Source organism: Drosophila albomicans, chromosome 3 (assembly GCF_009650485.2).
Source record: "Drosophila albomicans strain 15112-1751.03 chromosome 3, ASM965048v2, whole genome shotgun sequence".
Lineage (NCBI taxonomy): Eukaryota > Metazoa > Arthropoda > Insecta > Diptera > Drosophilidae > Drosophila > Drosophila albomicans.
In genome coordinates, this window is record NC_047629.2 from 49993833 (window position 1) to 50011569 (window position 17737).

At 40.5% G+C, this 17737-nt stretch overlaps 3 protein-coding genes across 4 annotated transcripts in view; all 3 read right to left on the bottom strand.

Moving 5' to 3' along the window:
* LOC117572789 (uncharacterized) overlaps positions 1-1100 on the bottom strand; it is a 37820-nt gene extending 36720 nt beyond the window's left edge. Inside the window, exon 1 of the mRNA XM_052003882.1 lies at positions 314-1100. Coding sequence (XP_051859842.1) covers positions 314-1100 — 787 coding nt within the window. The remainder of the gene's footprint in view (positions 1-313) is intronic.
* Positions 1101-1189: 89 nt separating this feature from the next.
* LOC117572790 (zygotic gap protein knirps-like) overlaps positions 1190-17737 on the bottom strand; it is a 91867-nt gene continuing 75319 nt past the window's right edge. For both annotated transcript variants that reach the window (XM_052003888.1, XM_034255893.2), the window contains 2 exons: positions 2842-3019; positions 1190-2788 (listed from right to left, as the gene is read on the bottom strand). In XM_052003888.1, coding sequence (XP_051859848.1) covers positions 1190-2779 — 1590 coding nt within the window. In that variant the 5' untranslated portion in view covers positions 2780-2788; positions 2842-3019. The remainder of the gene's footprint in view (positions 2789-2841; positions 3020-17737) is intronic.
* LOC117572791 (uncharacterized) lies at positions 11709-12887 on the bottom strand. Its single transcript, XM_034255894.2, has one exon. It carries the CDS (start codon positions 12150-12152, stop codon positions 11754-11756), a length of 399 nt encoding a protein of 132 aa, XP_034111785.1. The 5' UTR covers positions 12153-12887; the 3' UTR covers positions 11709-11753.

A 17737-nucleotide genomic window follows, 5' to 3' on the forward strand; every position in this document is an offset into this window, starting at 1 on the left:
TTGTTGTAATTAATTTTCATGTAATATATTTTATATAATTTAATAACTTACTTTTCTTAATTTCAACCTATCCTAGTCAATATACCCTTGAGTAGTGTAGTCAAAAAACTGCTAACATAGCATTTCTTTTTAGCGGCAAATCGCGCGAATTTTTGCTCATAATTAAAAGCTAACAAAAGGCAAAGTTGCCGCGTCGCATAGCGCGAAAGAGAAAGAGAGCGTTAACTGTGTAACTAGTGGCAAGGGCAAGGGCAATGCGACGGGGTGGCGAAGGGGGCAGAGTAGAGAGAGTAGAATTGGTAGTTGTACTTACCCGCTGTTAAAGCGTTGACAACATTTGCACTGACATGCGGTAATGTTGCTGTTGCTGCTGCTGTGGCTGTTGCTGCAGTTACTTCTGCTGTGGATGCTCCGGCAGCTGTTGCTGCTGTTGACCCAGCATGACTCATAGTCGACGACGACAATAATAATTTGGAACTCGACGAAATTTCGTTGACTTGGCCAGCAGTAACAGCAGGCGAGTTGCTGCTGTTGCTGTTGCTGCAACTATTGTCAAATATTTGATGTACAGGCGTCGGCAGCACATCTTCATAATGCAAACTATCTGGCGTAATATGCGTGGCCAGCGATGTTGTTCCCGTTGTTGTTGTCTGTGTTGTTGTTGGCTCAGCGGAAGCTGTAAAGTTCTGCTCATCATCAACGTCAGATCCCAATGCTGACAATGTTGGTTGCTGCCGTTGCTGTTGTGCTGTCTCCTGCTGTGCTGCTGCTGCTGCAGCATTACGCTTGCGATTGTAGTACTCATAGTTTGCTGCTGCTGCTGGCATCGTTGTCTCATCAGTCGAGCCACCAACAACAAGCAGCACATTATTCTCGCTGTCATCAGTTGTCGCCGTGGCTGATGCTGCTGCTGCATCCGCAGTCGTCGCTGTTGCTGTCGCTGTCGTGGTCATGGCTATGATTTTATCCTCAACCATAAATTGCACTTTTTTACGCGCACTCGCCGAAGTTGGCGTTGGCGTTGCTGTTGTTGGTGTCGGTATATAGAACTGTGACTTGCCCGAGGGCGTCGTCGCCGCCGACGTCGTCATCGTTGTCATTGTCGTGGCGACGGCGGGCGAGCTGTCAGCTGGCGTCAGAATGCACGCAGGCAATGCGGATGCAGGCAGCTCCAACGTGGTTGGACGCTTCAGTATGGACTTGATGCCAGGCGGCGTGGGCGATACAGTGAGCACAGTATACGATGCATCGTCGTTGGCATTGCAATCGGCTGTTCGGTTGCTGCAGCCACAACTGCAGCTGCAACCACTGTGGTTGCTGTTGGCGTTTCCAAGCTCAGCGGCTCTTCCACTTTCTTATAGCGTGGCGGACGCTTGGGATTGCTGATTGCAGTTGCTGTTACTACTGCTGGAGCAGGCGATTGCGGCGGCGTTGGCTTCTTCTTGTCACTGGCCACGCTGGCAATGATTATGCGTTCGTAGCTGTCGCTAGAATCCGGCGAATCGTTTTGCTTGTCGCCCAGACTAATGCGTTGTCCAGCGATTGCCGTCACATTGTTGGTGTGGAATTTTCTATTGCGTGGTTGCAACGGTTGTTTCTGTTGTGATCGTTGCTCCTGCTCGTCTTCGTGGAGCTGTGCGTCGGCCACATCGAAGTCATCGTGGTGTGGCAAACTTTTCTTCTTGCCGCTTTCGACTGAGATCAGATCGTAGGGATTCACGTTGCAGCGCAGTATGGAACGGCGATTGCTGCTTCCGCTGCTATTGCTGCTCTTGCTGGAGGCAACCAGTCCGCTGCTCTGCAGCAACGACTCGTTATCCTCCATTAACCAACAGTCAGCGGGATCTGGAGGCGCCACCGGCGACGTGGGCGTCGTCTTGCAACTCACTCGCGTGCTGCTTGGCAATGCTGCGCGTGTTCTTGTGCGTCCACGTTGCATGCTTGTGGCAGCAGCAGCAGCAGCTGTGGCCGCTGTGGCAGTTGCGTTCTCGCGACTACGTGACTTGCCGTCCTTGGAGCAGCTGGCCGATGATGACTCAACGCTTGGCTCTGGCGACAACAGACGCGTGCGTCGCATCAGGTCATAGGGATCCTTCTGGGGATCCAGTATCGTGGGACGTGACTTCTTCGATGTGCTCACCACACGCATCGTGGCCGCCATCGTGGGGCGTCGCGCTTGTGCCGCAGCCGCAGGCAGCCGCACGGTGCCACCGCCACTGATGGTGGCGAGTGGCAGGCGAGAGCCTTTGCATTTCTTGCACACGCTCGCCTTCTTAACGTCACGTTTGGTGCCGTTCAGATACTCGGCACACGAACAGATCACAACTGCCAGCGCTGTGGCCGTGGCAGGTTCGCCGCCGCCATCTGTGGCAAAGATGGCCGCCGCATGCGGATGATGGCCATAGCCATAGGAGGGACGCGCGGGTATGCCACGCACAGTGCCATAGATCCATGGCTCGGCGTACTTCATGGAGCGCGACAACGCGCTGGGCAGAAATTCGTAGCCAGGCGGTGGAGCGGCAGGTGGAGGTGGCAACTGATATGCCAAGTGTTGCAGATGGTGTGCATGATGTTGCTGCTGCTGCTGGTGATGATGATGTAGTTGCTGTTGGTGATGTTGCTGCTGCTGTTGCTGTTGCAGGTGCAATGCCTGCTGCAGCTGTTGCATCTGCAGAGTCTGCATGCCACCGACTGTTGCTAAAGAAGCCGAATTGCTGCTGCTGTTGTCGCTGCTAATTTTGAGCCGCTGACTCCAAGTCTTTTTTGATTTATCATACATCGGCGTGTGCTAAAAAGAGATTAGAAATTAAAATAGTTCTCAGTTCACGGCCTCTCACATACCTTTCAGTAGTAGTTGCTGATGTTGTTGCTTCTGTGTTGCTTGTTGCTGTTGCGCTCATAATCCCCAATTTGAATTAAAGGCTTTGATGTAGTTTTCTATAGCATCGCACGGTAAGTTCCTGTTCCGGCTCAGCTCCTTTGTTGCCGCCTGCTCATCAACTGTTGCTGCTGCTGCCGTCTGCAACAAAAAATGTGACAGAAAATTATTAAAGCGCCAACGTCCAGCGGGAAATCCGTTTAGAAAAGTTTATTATTGAAAAAGTTGAAAATGCGATTATATGTGGAAAGTGTGGCATAGCACAGCATAAGCATAGAGGGTGGCTGAATGGAGGGGAGCTGAGGGATCTCTGCTCTGGGTCTGCTGGGAAGCAGCTGCCGTTTTTGGAGTGATTTAATGAGACGACCCTTGGCTGCTTAGCGCTGATGAATAGCTCAGATTAGCATGGCTCACACAATGCTTTCTATTATCAATTACAAAAGGGGTTTTCTCTAAAACAATTTCTTTGAATATTAGCTACTAATGACAGATTTTTAATATTAATATTTGGAATTTTTTAAAAAGAATTTGAGAACTTAGAAAATACGTTAATCAGAATCATATTTCCTAGTTACTAGTTACTTAAACTTTACTATCCACAAAATTTTCTAAGCTAATTCTAAAGTCAGTTGACCTATTCATCAATAGCAGACAAGTTTAGTAAATTAGCTTTTTCAGTCAGACATCGCTTTCATTTTAATTCTCTATCAGAATGTCTGCTGACTTTCAGACGGAGTTGAATATCCTCTTTGTTGATCTGTCTGTTCGTAATGCGTTCGGATGCCTTTCGCTGTGTTTTTGGCTTTTTGGTTTATTGGAACAGACTCGCGCAAATTAATTGCAGCCTTGTGCTTAGTCTGGCCTCGTGCCTGGCTTGAATCCAATCAACGTTAAAACTCAATTTGGCGCCCCCTAATAGACATGAAGAGCGCCACACAAATCCTAAGCAATTTTTTACAATTTTCGTTATCCAGCTGCCCCTTGCGGAATGAGAGAGGACCTGCTTCCGGTGGACTAAAGTGTGCCCCACTAGTATCTTGCTTTCGCTTCAAATGCGAAATCAAATAAACCAGTCAAAAGAATATAAACCACACTCAACTGCCCCGCTGTTAAACTTATTTTTATACCCGCTACCCATAGGGTATTATAAATTTGTTACTTCAGCAAACGTTCTATCGGATCCCATAAAGCAATAGTACATCGACATACCAAATATAACATTCGGTATATTTCAGTGTTATTTCAGTATAATAGTTAGGTATGTTTTAAGAATAATACTGAATACATACTGGTACTGGTATATTTTGAGTGTAATAGTAAAAGAAGGCATTCAGTGTATTTTAGTATTATTTCAGTATAGTAGATAGGAATTTCAATACTACCGCATTCTTTTGAATGTAATATTATACCAATATACCAAATATAGCACTCGGTATCTTTAAATATCTTTCAGCATATTATTAAGTTATATTTTAAATATTATATAATACCGCACTATTTTGCTTTTATTAAAAATTGGTAGCGGGTACCTCACAGTCGAGCACACTCAATTCTAGCTTTCTTGTTTGTTTTTGGCTGCTGTGGCAACCAGTAATGTAGGAGGAAGGGAGGAAGAACGTTGATTGTTGTTGCCCAGCTGCACGCGTTCCTTTTGACCGCCACTGCTCAACTTTGTTTTCATTTTTGCGAGTGAATTTCTGTTGTCATCGTGACCACTTTTCACAATCAAGCGACTTGTTCTCCCTCTCACTCTATAGTTGTAGTTGCTATCTTTGTCTGTGGCCAGAGCAAAAATCTGCGCAACCAGCTTACAGTTGAGTTGTGTTGCATTACTGTTGTTGCACCCACAGTTGTTTTGGGCTCTTGAGGCTCTCGGATATTAATCAAAGTGCGCTGAACGCAACCGCCTTCGACTTGCATTTTTCCCATCTTTCCACCGCAAACTTGGACTTGTTCTTTTTGCTTTTTTTTTTTGTGTCGCCGTCTTCCGACGACTGCACAACTCCATCTCCGGGACTTTGGGGCATTTGGGTCCTGTCCAAGGCGTTGGCATACTTTTGCTTAGTTATTGCAAAACACTCTTCTACTTGTGGTTGTTGTTGTTGCTATTGCTTGGTGTTCTTTTTCTTGAGGTGCCTGCAATGTGCTGGGCAAACACGTCGCAGCGCGTTGAAAAATGTTGATAAATGTTGACAATTTTTCCGGCAACCACTCGTGATAAATCTAATTTTTCTCTTGCTCGCCTTTCATTGCGTTGTTGTCGTAGTTGGCACCCACGGCATTGTTGCCAGTTGCAAGTTGTCTCTCTCTGTCTCCCTTTCTCTCTGCCTTTCTATCTGTCCCTTTCTCTGTTGTGACTGTTGCTCTTGCAGTTTTGATTACATGGCTGCTATGGCTCCTTGTTGTTGCCACAAGTTGTTGCTAGTTGTTCTTGGCTGTTGTGTAGGTGTGAAGTAAAATTAAAAACGTGTCATTTTTTGCTTTATCGCGTGGCGCCCTATTTGCGAAAAAATGTTGCCATGACCCAGCCGACAACAGCAACAACAACAATAAGAGACATACAAAATGTTTTGAGTGAAATTTGAGCCACTTTGTCTGATGCTGTGGTCATGCATCTGCCTTATATTGTGGTTGCAAGCAGAGCTCTCTCTGGTATCTTTTGCTGGTCAGGGGATTGTGGTTGTCCTAGGTTGCCAAGGGGCGCTGTTCTAAATATATATTACAACGCAAAAATGCAGAGGTTGAGCACAACAGTTAAGCTAACTGAATAATGCACAGGTAAGTGTCTGCCCCAAGAGTTGACTACGTGTCACAAGCTGAGACATTTACTCAACAAATTGAATGGCAACAGGATAAGCAAGCTCATTTTAAATAAACAGAAATGTTCGACTACATTTTGAATGAAATTACATTTAATATAAATTAATAATTCAAATTAATTTGAACAGCTTGAATACAATTGTGTGAATTCAACTCAAATAAAAGAAGCTTTTAATGACTAATGATATATTGGATATATATTCTTTTAATACTAATAAGTGAAAATAATTTGAACTGATAAGATATAATTATGTGAATTTAAGAAATATATTAATTTCAATGATTTGAAGCAGATAAAATAATACATTACTTTTAATAAAGAGATATTGAATTACAAATTCAATTATGTTAATTGTTTTATAGTTTATATATTTATTGTTTTATAGCTTGTGAACTTAATTAAATAATAAAAGGTATTCTACTATAGACAATTTAATCATTAATTTATATATTTTGCCTTATAAAAACCAGTTCAATATAACAAAGCTAAAAGTAATCTGAGGTAAAGTGTAATTAAATGCTCCCTATACTATTTGTATTTCATTTTCATTAATGCACTTTCATACTTGCTTGATAGTAATTTTTCAGACATATTGTGTGTACTGTTAGAATACATGGTTCAACTATAAATAACTTAATTATGTATTTATAAATTTATCTTACAAAACAGAGCTCTATTCAATAAGGCAAAAAGGGGAAATTCGAACTAAGCTTTAATTAATATATCCCTTTTGTATTTGTATTTAATTTCCATTACTGCAATTCCTTGCCTAAATAATATTGTTTGATTTAAAGTAGTTGTACTTAAGTTTCATCGCAGCGTCTGTTGTCAGCTTCTTGGGTAATGTGAGATGTGATTTTAATACTGATGTAGATGGTAGTATAATTAGACTAATTGCAGTCAAGTATTCGAGTTGAGCTTTTGTTGCACACTAATTGTATTTAATCTTGTTAAATTGCTTGCCTATAACTGTAATCGCTTGCAACGGCGAAACCTATTTGCATAACGTATAAATTTGCATTTAAGCGGATTTAAGGCACTCTTCTACTCCATCTCCTCCCCCTTTGTTGACCCTGTCATCTTCATGCACTGAGAGAGTGCAACTTCTTAAGCAAAACCCAAATGACACTCAGCCTATAATTAAGCGCTGTGATTGTCTTCTGCTCCCAAAGTTTAAGCCGTTGTTTTTTTTCTCAACTCTACCGCGTTGGCGCATCATAATTTTTCACGCTCAATTGGCTGCAAACTCATCCCCAAACTCGGGACGAACTAACTTGGCCATTTCCTTTTGGCCAGCGATTCTTTCTTGCTTTTGCACCAAATGCAATTTGTCATTATAAATTTACGTCAGTTTAGGCAAAGGCAGCAGCAGAAGAAGTAGCAAAGCGACTTTAGTTGAGTCGCGAAAAAGAAAACAAGAAATGCAAGTAAGTTTTCGCCCAGCTGGAAAAACTACTACTGCATTTTTCAATATATATTTTCCACGTGACTCTTTGCGCACTGTTCCGAAGTTCTAAAAGTTTTAGTTGCTTGTAGCTGCTGCTGTTGCTGTTGGTTGCAGATTGATGATCGTATAAAAAAGTAGTTAACAAACGCAGCTTCACTTAATTAGCTGCCGGTTAAAGTTTAATACGAATGCAACGTATCATTTGTCAATTAACAGCCAAGAGTCCTCAAACCCACCCAAAATATATGTATCACAAGTTGAAGCATTTAAAATGCAATTAGAGATTGGACTGAAGAGAGAAAAAGAGACATCAGAGCATATGCAGGGTAGCCAAGGCTAAGTGGTTGCGGTTACAGTTGCAGCCTCGTGTCTCATGTCTCATGAAATAAGCGGCTTAAAAAGCAGGAGGCAAACTAATGAGCTAACAAGCAAGAGACCACAACGAAGGGAAGGGAAGGGAATGGAGGCAAAAAGAAATACCGTGTGCGAGATCAAGGCTAAGCTATGGATGTTAGCTGACGCTTAGGTAACTAAAGACACATCAAGTATACGCACCGTCGTCGCGGTCGTTGCTGCTGCTGCTGCATCTCTGTAAATTAACAATTTCATTTAGCTGCTTGCCAGCGAAACATCTTAATTTATTCAACTGGCGCCAAGCAAGAAAAATTGCTGCTCAAGCGAGCCAGATACTAAGAGAGTGTGTGTGAGACGAGTGAATGAAGGAGAGATGCAGAGAGACGACATAATCACCGCTTTGGAGCGCCCAATTCGCAGGCAGCTAAGCACGGGCTCAGGCTAAGTAAGTAACTAAGTAGTTGGCAAGGGATATATGGCAACAAAAATAAGCAGCAGAAGGATACTAAAAGAGTGAAGCGGAGCGCGTTGGGTCTATAATTCCATGTGCACACGTTAAGTGAAATGTGCAGCAGAAGCAGCAGCAGCTGCTTAAAGTGCCGCCACTGACGTGTGCAACATTGAAGCTGTTCAAGTAGTTGTTGCTGCTGCTATAGCTGGCGGTTGCTGCCAAAGGACACACGATGAGCTGCAGCAGCAACTGACTGCAGATGAAAATGAAGTGGCAAAGCGACTGACACACGACAGGGTTGAGAGCAAGAGCAGCAAAAACACTGCTCACACTTTATCTATGTAGTTTATAGAGTAAGTGTATTGAAATTAATTTATTGAATTTTCTAATGAGTTTTTTGTGTTGCATCATTAAACTGCCAAGCCTGGCGCAAACGCAAACAATTAACAGATTTATGTTTGGACATATTAATTTATGCGCTAAGCCCGAAAATTGTTAAGTAAATTGCGAGTAAGTGACATAGATTTATCACAGTAGGCAGAAACTAGAGCAAACAAAACGGCAACAAGAGCAGCAACTTTAAGTGATTTACTAAATTGCAGAGAGAGGAAGAGAGAAATGTGTATGCCGACTAATTGAATTTGCTGTTTTGTGAAATGTTAACAAGTTTTGCGGGTGCTGCTCGTAGGCATGCAAAACTTTGCCAACACACACACACCCATACATTCTCACATTAAAGTGCAGTGACAAATGCAGCAACAACTACTTTCAACATCGGCCATTAAATTTGTGCAATTAACCAGAGTCTGCGACAGTCTGCCATGCCCCGGCATTAGAGCATGTCTAAGGCAAGGCAAAGCAAGGCACAGCAACAGCAACTTGGCACTAAACTAATTAAAATGCATATTCTGACTGCACATAAATGTGAAAACTTTCGCTTACAGTAACTGAGCGAGGGAGACACTGAGACTGAGACTGAGTCTGGGTTTAAGACTTACCTGGGAAACAAGGATGGTTAAACAAATAAATGACAGTCGAGGGGGGCTAGCACAAACACTGGGCACACGTTGAGCCCAGCAGAGACAGCACAAGACACGTTGATGACAGTTTTGCTTTAGTCTCAACTGGGTGCAAAAGGGAGGAACTCTGCCAGGAACGTGTAGAAGCTGCAATTTGTATAACATGCTGGGCCAGCCAGCCAGCTAGCCAGCCAGCAGTTGTTGGCCAACAACTTGGACCCAACCAACGAACGAACGACCGAACGAACGCCCGGCGCATTTGTTAAAGCAAAACTTTTTGTAAACTCATTAGAGCAGTCGGCCAAGCAACCAGGCAACCAACCTAAGCAACTGCGCTAACCAAACAGGACGGAGGGGGTCACAAGTTTTTTGAAAGAAAACAACCAGGCAGCAGGACAGCAGAGGCCAGAACAAAACAGGCAGCACAAACAAAAGGCAGCAGCAACAGCAGCAGGAACAGAAGCTCGGCTAAGATAAACAGGCAACTTCTTATACAGGCCAAGAGCAGGAAGGGGGAGAGAGAGGGAGAGCGGCTTACTGTCGCTTTTCATGCGGCTAAACATGCCCGGTGGTGCAGTTGAAATTTTATTTATTGCATTAACTTGAAACCGAGCGCATAAGCAAGTGGGTGGAGTTGGAAGCTGAAGCTGGAGTTGAAGATTGCAAGCGGCTGCCTTGTAATAAACATAATGAAAATGATGTTCATAATGAAGCGCACTAATCGACTCTTAAGCTAGGGCGCAGATGTCTCTTTAAACTTGCAACTTGCAAACCAAGTTACATCAACCATATAAGCAATAAGTCTGCCTCGCTCTCGCTCTTTGTAGCACAAAAAAAAGGCAGAGCAACACTTGCAGCATAATGGACTTGCAGGAAGTTTGGGCGATTAAGCCGAGGGCAATATGCAGGCTGCATAAATAAATAAATTTTGTTTGAAATTATACATACACACACACACACATACACATACACATACATACATAGTTATCAAGCAAGAAAATTGATTGTGTGGAAAATTGTGTGTGCAGCAGCAACAACATTTTTCATAGCATACTTTTGAGTGCTTTGCAAATTGCCAACATATGTAACGACAATTGCGAGTGTGTGAGAGTGTGTGTATGCGTTTGCGCGCGTTGAAACAATTAATATGCAACTACACACACACACTCACACTCTCATTTGTATGTCAGCCAGTTATTGTTTGAACTTTGTGTCGCTGGCAATTTCAATAATAAAATTGACTTACTGTCCCCATATTATGCGCGTATGTGTTTTGTGTTTAACTGTGTGTGTGTGTGTGCACAACACATTTATTTATTATGCCACATTTATTTATAATTTTCATACCTCGTAACCATTACAGCAAAGTGCTACAAGAAAGGGGTAGATGAAATGTATTGTGAGTAAAATATTTTATTTAAATATTATTAGGGAATTCTAACTTCAAGTTTAACTTCAAACTAAACTTGTATACAGGGTATTTTATGGCTGAGATCATTACAAAAATGTATGATGAAAAGGGAGAGCTCATAAGTTATTCGATCAAATATTTTATTAAATTTGTTTGTATTGTATTTATTTCTACACTTTAAAAGCTAACTTCAACACCAACTTAAAGTCACCAAAACTCGTCTACAGGGTATCTCTTAGCTGTACACCTTAACCCTCGATAGTTGTTGACTGGGTCAGGTATTTATTAATATTGTTGGAGTGCAAATAATTATGTTGGTTGTTAAGTTAAGCGTAAAGCACTTTGTGAAAATGATGTGCAATTAAACGCGACGGCAAGCATATGCGCCGCGCCCACTATGCGGCTATGTGGCAAGTAATTTTTCATATTTTTATCACACTCTTTCTCTTTTTTTTTTCTTGCTTACTTGCCGCTTTATTGTTGTTATATATTTTTACAACACGGTGATATTTTTCTTTGCAAAAGTCATCCAGCAAATTGCAGACATCAAGCAGGCAAAACAGCGAGTTGGGTAGCAATAAATGTGCATACACTTAAACACAGTCGACCAATGTGCATCAATTAAGTGCCACACGAAGCAGAGACTGTGAGAGAGAGAGAGAGAAAGGGCGAGGCGAAGTTCACTTGACATTTCTTGACAGTTTTGCGACTTTCATGTGACACATGTCAAAATGTTAGAGAACTCAATTAGTCGCCGCCACAAATGCCCACACTGAGGTTGAGGTTGAATAGTTTGAGGTTGTTGCTGCGTATTGCTGAGGCACACACAAACATAACCAATGTTGTCAGTTTAATTGAGGCAGAAAACAAATCAAATATGTAAGAGATATTATTTATTTATTAAGCACAATCTAAACTAATCTATATTGTTTTATGAATTTTTCTAAACTGAATAATAAATACAAAAAAGCCAAATATTTATCAGATATTATTTAGTTTTTCACAATATTTATTAAGCATAATATTTAACTAAATCTAAACTAGTTTATTTTACAAATTATAAATGAAGCCTTCTATTTACAGTCTTGCCAAAACAAAGTTCATTTTACAAATATTAAATGCCCAAAGTTGTCAGTTTAATTGAAGCAGAAAACAAATCAAATATGTAAGAGATACATGTAATTAATTTGTTGTTTTCTACATATTTTTAAACCAAATAATAAATACAAAAAAAGTCAAATGTTTAGGAGATATTATTTATTTATTCACAATATTTATTAATCACAATATTTAACTAAAACTAAACTAAATTATTTTACAAATTTTAAATTTTTTTAAATTTTTCTATTTACAGTCTTGTCATCGCTTTACTTCAGAGTTCTGTGCTCTCCATGTTTGGACTGGCATTGCGAATTCCCAGCGATTGTAGCTTGCGCAGTCTGGTAATCTGATGGCGCAGCTTGTGCTTGAACACAATCTGATTGTTCACAGTCTTCAGCTCATCGAGGCTGCAACCCTTCAGATTGCGAACCGTTTTCTCTAAGAGTGTTTCGGTAATGAAGTACTTGGCTTTCGACAGTCGAATGTATTCCACTTTGCGACGAGCCAGTTGCTCCCGATACAAATACAGATGATAGCCAACACTGGGTGCTGGTGGCTGCTGCTGTTGTTGTTGTGGCTGTTGTTGCTCCTTTGGCTGTGCTTGGTTGCCAGCGCAGTGGTTGCTGCTGCTGCTGCTGGATTCGTTAACAAGTTGCTGATAGCGTGACATGTTGCGATTTCGATGGATTCTCGTAGTGATTGCTTTCGATTAAGTTGTAAGTTTTAGAACTTCTTCTGCAGAGTGTTGCTCGATGTTGACACCTCGATGCTTGCTTTGCGTTTGATGCTGCAACTGTCTGTGGCAAGTCCTTTTATGCGAATCGCCACCCACTTACCTGGCTACCTGCGCCTACCTAAAGTCCTTCACTAATCCTTCGACCTCTACCTGTCTCGAGTGTCTAGCGTTTTGACTTGTGCCGCAATAAAAAACAATTCATTCTTAATCTGGCTTGCCGTCATAAAGTTTTCGTATTTTGCAAACATGTTCATTCTTAATCCGTTCACTAATCCGGCCAGCTCTAATACGAGGCGCCTTTCAAGGGCAATCTGCCAGCAAAAAAGTATAGGAAAAGCAGTTTGGCCTATAAAAAGATTAACTATCATCATGCAAGTATTTTCCCAAGCAGCTGTAAGCTGTAAGCTGCAAGCCGCTGCATGTCCTAAAGGATGCGGATCAAACGGCTCAAAGGGTAACACACAAACAGCTCGGATTAACGAGCTACTCAAGCAGCAACAGCTGCACAATTTTCGCGAAGATTTTCATTAATGATCAGCGCAGCGAGCAGACGCCAACGAGAGTCGAGTGTCATATTATTTTTGGCCATGAAATTGACAGTAAATTTAATTCTTACGTACTACATATAATCAAAAAGAAATATGACTTTTTATGCTTAGCTCTGTAATCCTTGTGCGAGATTTATGTGTATTTTTTGTTATAGCCATGGAATATGACACAGCTAGTTTTCAGTGTTTTCAGTGCTTAAAATCAGAAGATAAACTTTTATAACTGGCTTGTCAAGGAACAAAGAGATGAATGCAAAAGTGTCGCGAATATTTTAAAGCAACTTTTCGTTGGCATTTTTTCTGCATAAACAATCATGTCAATTTCTTGATCAAATAAAACAAAGTTCAAGCTACTTTTTTTGTGCGCACACACAAAAGTGAGCAGTGAAGAAAGTGATAGACCTCTAGCAGCAAAAATTATGGCAAACTTTTGCTTTTTAAATCTAACGAAACGAAACGAAACGAGACGAGTCGCGGCATGGCCAACTTTTCAAACTTCAATGTTGAGATAAGCTATTTTCGCGTTCAACTTCACACACACACACACACACATCGACACACAGCTGTAACTGAGACTGCAACAACAAGATGGAATAAAAAAATTGAAAAGTAATTGCATTCAAGAGAGTTTGTAGTTAAAAATTTATAGATGTAGAGCACAAGAATCTGGACAAACGGCGCGCCGGGCAAACAGTAAAAAATGATGATGCTGTGTTGCCAGGAGGCGAGCGAAAAAGTAAAGGAGTAAAGGGAGTTTTGTCTGAAAATATTGAAAATGTAATTCCCGCTGCTCTGGTGCTGTGTCCGACTCTGACTCTGACTCTCTGACGCCTTCGTCGCGTCGGTAATTGCAGAAATTTTATCGCGAAAGAAAAGCAAAAGCAATTGCAACAAAATGCTGCTGCCTGCTGCACAGTCGGCATTCAAATAAAAAAAAAAGCAAAGTAAGTTTGAATTGAAAACGAAATGAAATCAGCTCTTTAGCCCATTGCTTCATTTGCCTTGTCCATCCACACACAGTTAACACACAGTCAGTGGAATCTTGGCATTTCCATTTCTCACGCTCTTCTCTCTGTGTCTGTGTGCATCATCTTTATGCGCACTCACATTTTCATTGCAATTTTCCATTTGCATTATTAAGAGCATGAGGGAAATTTAGCCATGTAGAGTAGCATTTAATTTTTATACCCGCTACAAATAGGGTATTATAACTTCGTGCACTATGTATGAACCTAGGCTTCACTTCTAACTTCTTCATACAGATCAAGTTGTTTTAATCTTTCTTTAGTATACTTTGTAATGTAATATACTAAGTTAATATACTAAAAACTAAAATATACTAAAAATTATATTTATTTATCGATATACCAAATATAGGCTTTAATATATTTAAGTATTTTCCAGTATATTCTTTTAGTAAATTACTTTCAAAATATACCAAAGACTATTAGTTATGACACATCGTTATATTGATAACCAAATATAGTCAATAGTATATATTAGTATTTTTCACTATATTTATTTAGTATATTTTTATTGATAATGTACCACTGTCTTGCGTTTATTCTAAATGGGTAGCGGGTATCACATAGTCAAACTCACTCGACTACAGCTGCCTTACTTGTTTTTTCCCCATTCCACTTCCTAGTTGCCACAGTGAAGCAAAGCTTACAAATAAATTGCACTAGATATTTTGTTGTAAAATACATTATTAAGTATTGCATTTTATTTGTAAATTATTTTCTTTATTACGAGTTAATTGACTTTGAATGATACGCAATTCAATTGCCAAGTTTTATTGTTGTAATTTTGTGGAAATTTTGCTCATTTTGGTCAACGTCCTACGTTGCAGCATTTCCCAATAATTTTCACTTACAAAACTCATCGACAGCACAATAAAATTTTCATTAATTGCTTTCAACACACTCACACGCCATATGCAGTTTGCGTTTAAGTTCGAGAAGAGATAGAGAGAAGCAGAGGAAGAGAGATAGGGGAAATGATGGCAGTTAACTGCACAAAACTGGCTGCATGCCACCCAATGCAGCAGCATCAGCTTGTCTGGGCGAAATATGAATGCAAACATTCAACATTCAACTCATACTCATATTCGTATTCGTTTGTAGTACGTATATTCCTTGCTGTTGCCATTTGGCCTCATTTAATGGCTTAATTTGCAGTGAAGAAGATTTTCAGTTTGCTTTGAAGATTGCCAGAATGAAATTAAAACATTTTGAGCTTAGATATTTGTATTGCATCTTTTCGAGAGTTTAAAAAGTTAAGCCAACAAAAAAGAGAAAAAGAGGAAAACAAAAATATAAAATTTGCTAGAGTGTAAACATTCGATTGTTGTTTATTGTTATTTATTGCTAAACTCAAAGTTCAGTGATTTGTTTTGCTTGCAATCCGATCAGCTCGTATTTCATATTGAATGATACTCTTTAGTAACTTCACGACAACTGAAAAGCCCAACTCTTTGCTCAGCTGTCAATTTCAATTAGCCATCACGACCCTGAACTGCTGACCACAACATAACAGAACAAAGCAGCAGCTCTCGATACTCGTAGGGCAGGCAACACACACTTATCGCATAATCAAAATGCCGTAAATCAAGAAATTTGATATGCAGAGAGACAAGTTGATTTGACAGCTGAGATACAATGTTGTTGCCACTGCTGCTGCCCTGGAGAGAATCCGAGAGTTGAGAATCGAGAGTGATTTCCCCGCGCTGAGAGCTGAGAGATGCGTTAATTGCTATCGGGAGCGAAACTCTGATTGGGGGATAAGAGAGTGAGGATGGCGGATGGATGGGCGTAAATCAAATCAAATGGCAATTAAAGTGCCATTCGATGCCAAAGCTCTTTAAAATGCAAGCTGCATGCGAAAAATGCAGCTGCTGAACGGGCGACAAAAAAGAGGGGCGCCATTTTTTGTTTTTTGAAGACTGAGAATCGTAATGGGAATGGTAATGGAAATGGAAGTTTGGCAAAGATGGCAGCAGTCAGGAGGCAGTCGAGGGAGGCAATTAATTAAGGCAAACCTCAGCGACGCTTGAAAGTATGCAACACACGAACCGCAAAGGCAATGAAATATTGCAATCAGCAAAAGAATGAAAAGCCACTAAATGCACAGAGAAGCCGGCAAAACCTCATCTCATTCCCTTTCCCCTTTCCTCGACAACAAAAAGGAATACAACAAGTTTTGGCTCCTGGAGCTGGTAGCTGCTGGCTGGCTGGCTGGCTGGTTTGGCTGCTCGGTTGGTAGCACTCGCTTGCCAAAATTAGTTTCTGTGTCAAAAGTTTGAAATGAGCAAGCGCCAGGCTTGGCCCTCGGCTCAGAGCTAAGAGCTAAGAGCTGAGAGCTGAGAGAGCTGCAGAAGTAAAAGACGGACTCGTATAGCTGCAAGCTGTGAGGGAAAAACTCGCTGCAAGTGAAGCCAAAAAAAAACACACACACAGAGAAGCAACGAAGGAAAAACTCGTTGAGAACGAGACACAGCAACGACAACGACAACGAGAACGACAACGAGGACAAAGTTTGTCGCTGATGTAGTTAAGAATTGGCAGCAAATGCTGCTTAATTTCAAAAGAAACTTTACGTATTTGTCATGCGGTGCACATTCATTGCGGTGTTCATTTGAGCGCTCATTCAAGCAGCCCACAAGCTGCTCTGACTCCCGATGATGCAGCTGCAATAACAACGACCATGACGACGACGACCATCTTGGTTGCTTCATCAAGCAAAACATCTTTGCCGTTTTTTTTTTTAACCATTGCTCATATTTAATAATTCATCAGAATTTCGGGGCATGCTATGAGAAATCTTTGAAAGAACCAGAAAGAGACAGAGAGACATTCGCGGCCTTTGACGTTAATTTGCGGTCGCATCGCGGTCTCTTTGCCAAGCGCACGATGGCCACTTGTGCGCTTCATTTCCTGTGGCCGACTTCCATTTGACTTGCAGTTTCCGTTTCCGTTTCAATGACGCTTTGATTGGCCTTGCGGTCTGCGCTTGACGCTTTACCATTCACCGCTCTTCTTCCCCCTTCCTCGACCAGTACACTTTACAAAGAACTTTTTAAGCGTTAATTATCATTCATATCATAGTTAGTACAATTTCGTTCTCTTCATCTCTGACTTTGACCATAACGTGACAAACATGACAAACTTTACTGCACTTCATTGACATTTGAAATGTTTTCCAGGTGAGTTATGCAAAAAATACTTAAATTATACCAAATAAAATGCCGCAAAAATACAAAAAAAATATACCGAAGTATCGATGAAGCCAAAGCAGCTTAAACCCGATTGCACTAGGCGTAATTTACCCCAGAGAAGTATTTCTTAAATAATTTAAAAATTTTTATCCGATCGCAATTAAATTCTTATGAATTATAAATACTACGGCTATAATTGTCTATATCAAAATTTTAAATTAGTTGTTTATGTTTTTTTTGGCGATATAAATAAAAAAACAAAATGATTGCTAGAAATTGCGTAAAATCATTTTCTTTAGAATTGATATTCATAAAGATTAATTATGAAAAAATGCATCTATGCAGATTTTAAGTATATATTAAAAATCGAAATTCAACAACAAATCCATTTATACGATGACCTCTTAGACTTTATCAACCGGTATCAAAAAATCAACCTATGAAATGAAATTAATAAAATTATTTTCAATTTCGTCAAAATAAGTTGCTTGAATTTTGTTATTTTATATTAAAACATACCATTTGAATGTGCTGTCTTTTAAAAATAAAGTTTGTAATACTTTAATATTATATATACTTTAATAGTAGTAGTAATTTGTTTCACATATAAATTTACCATCCGTTGAAAATTCAAGTTAATTGCAAGATATAAATCGCTTAAATTCCCAAACAATGCCAAAATTTGCAATCGACTTTTTATGATGTTTGATAAATGTACTCGAGATCCAGCAATCATTTCTTAACTAAGGTAATGA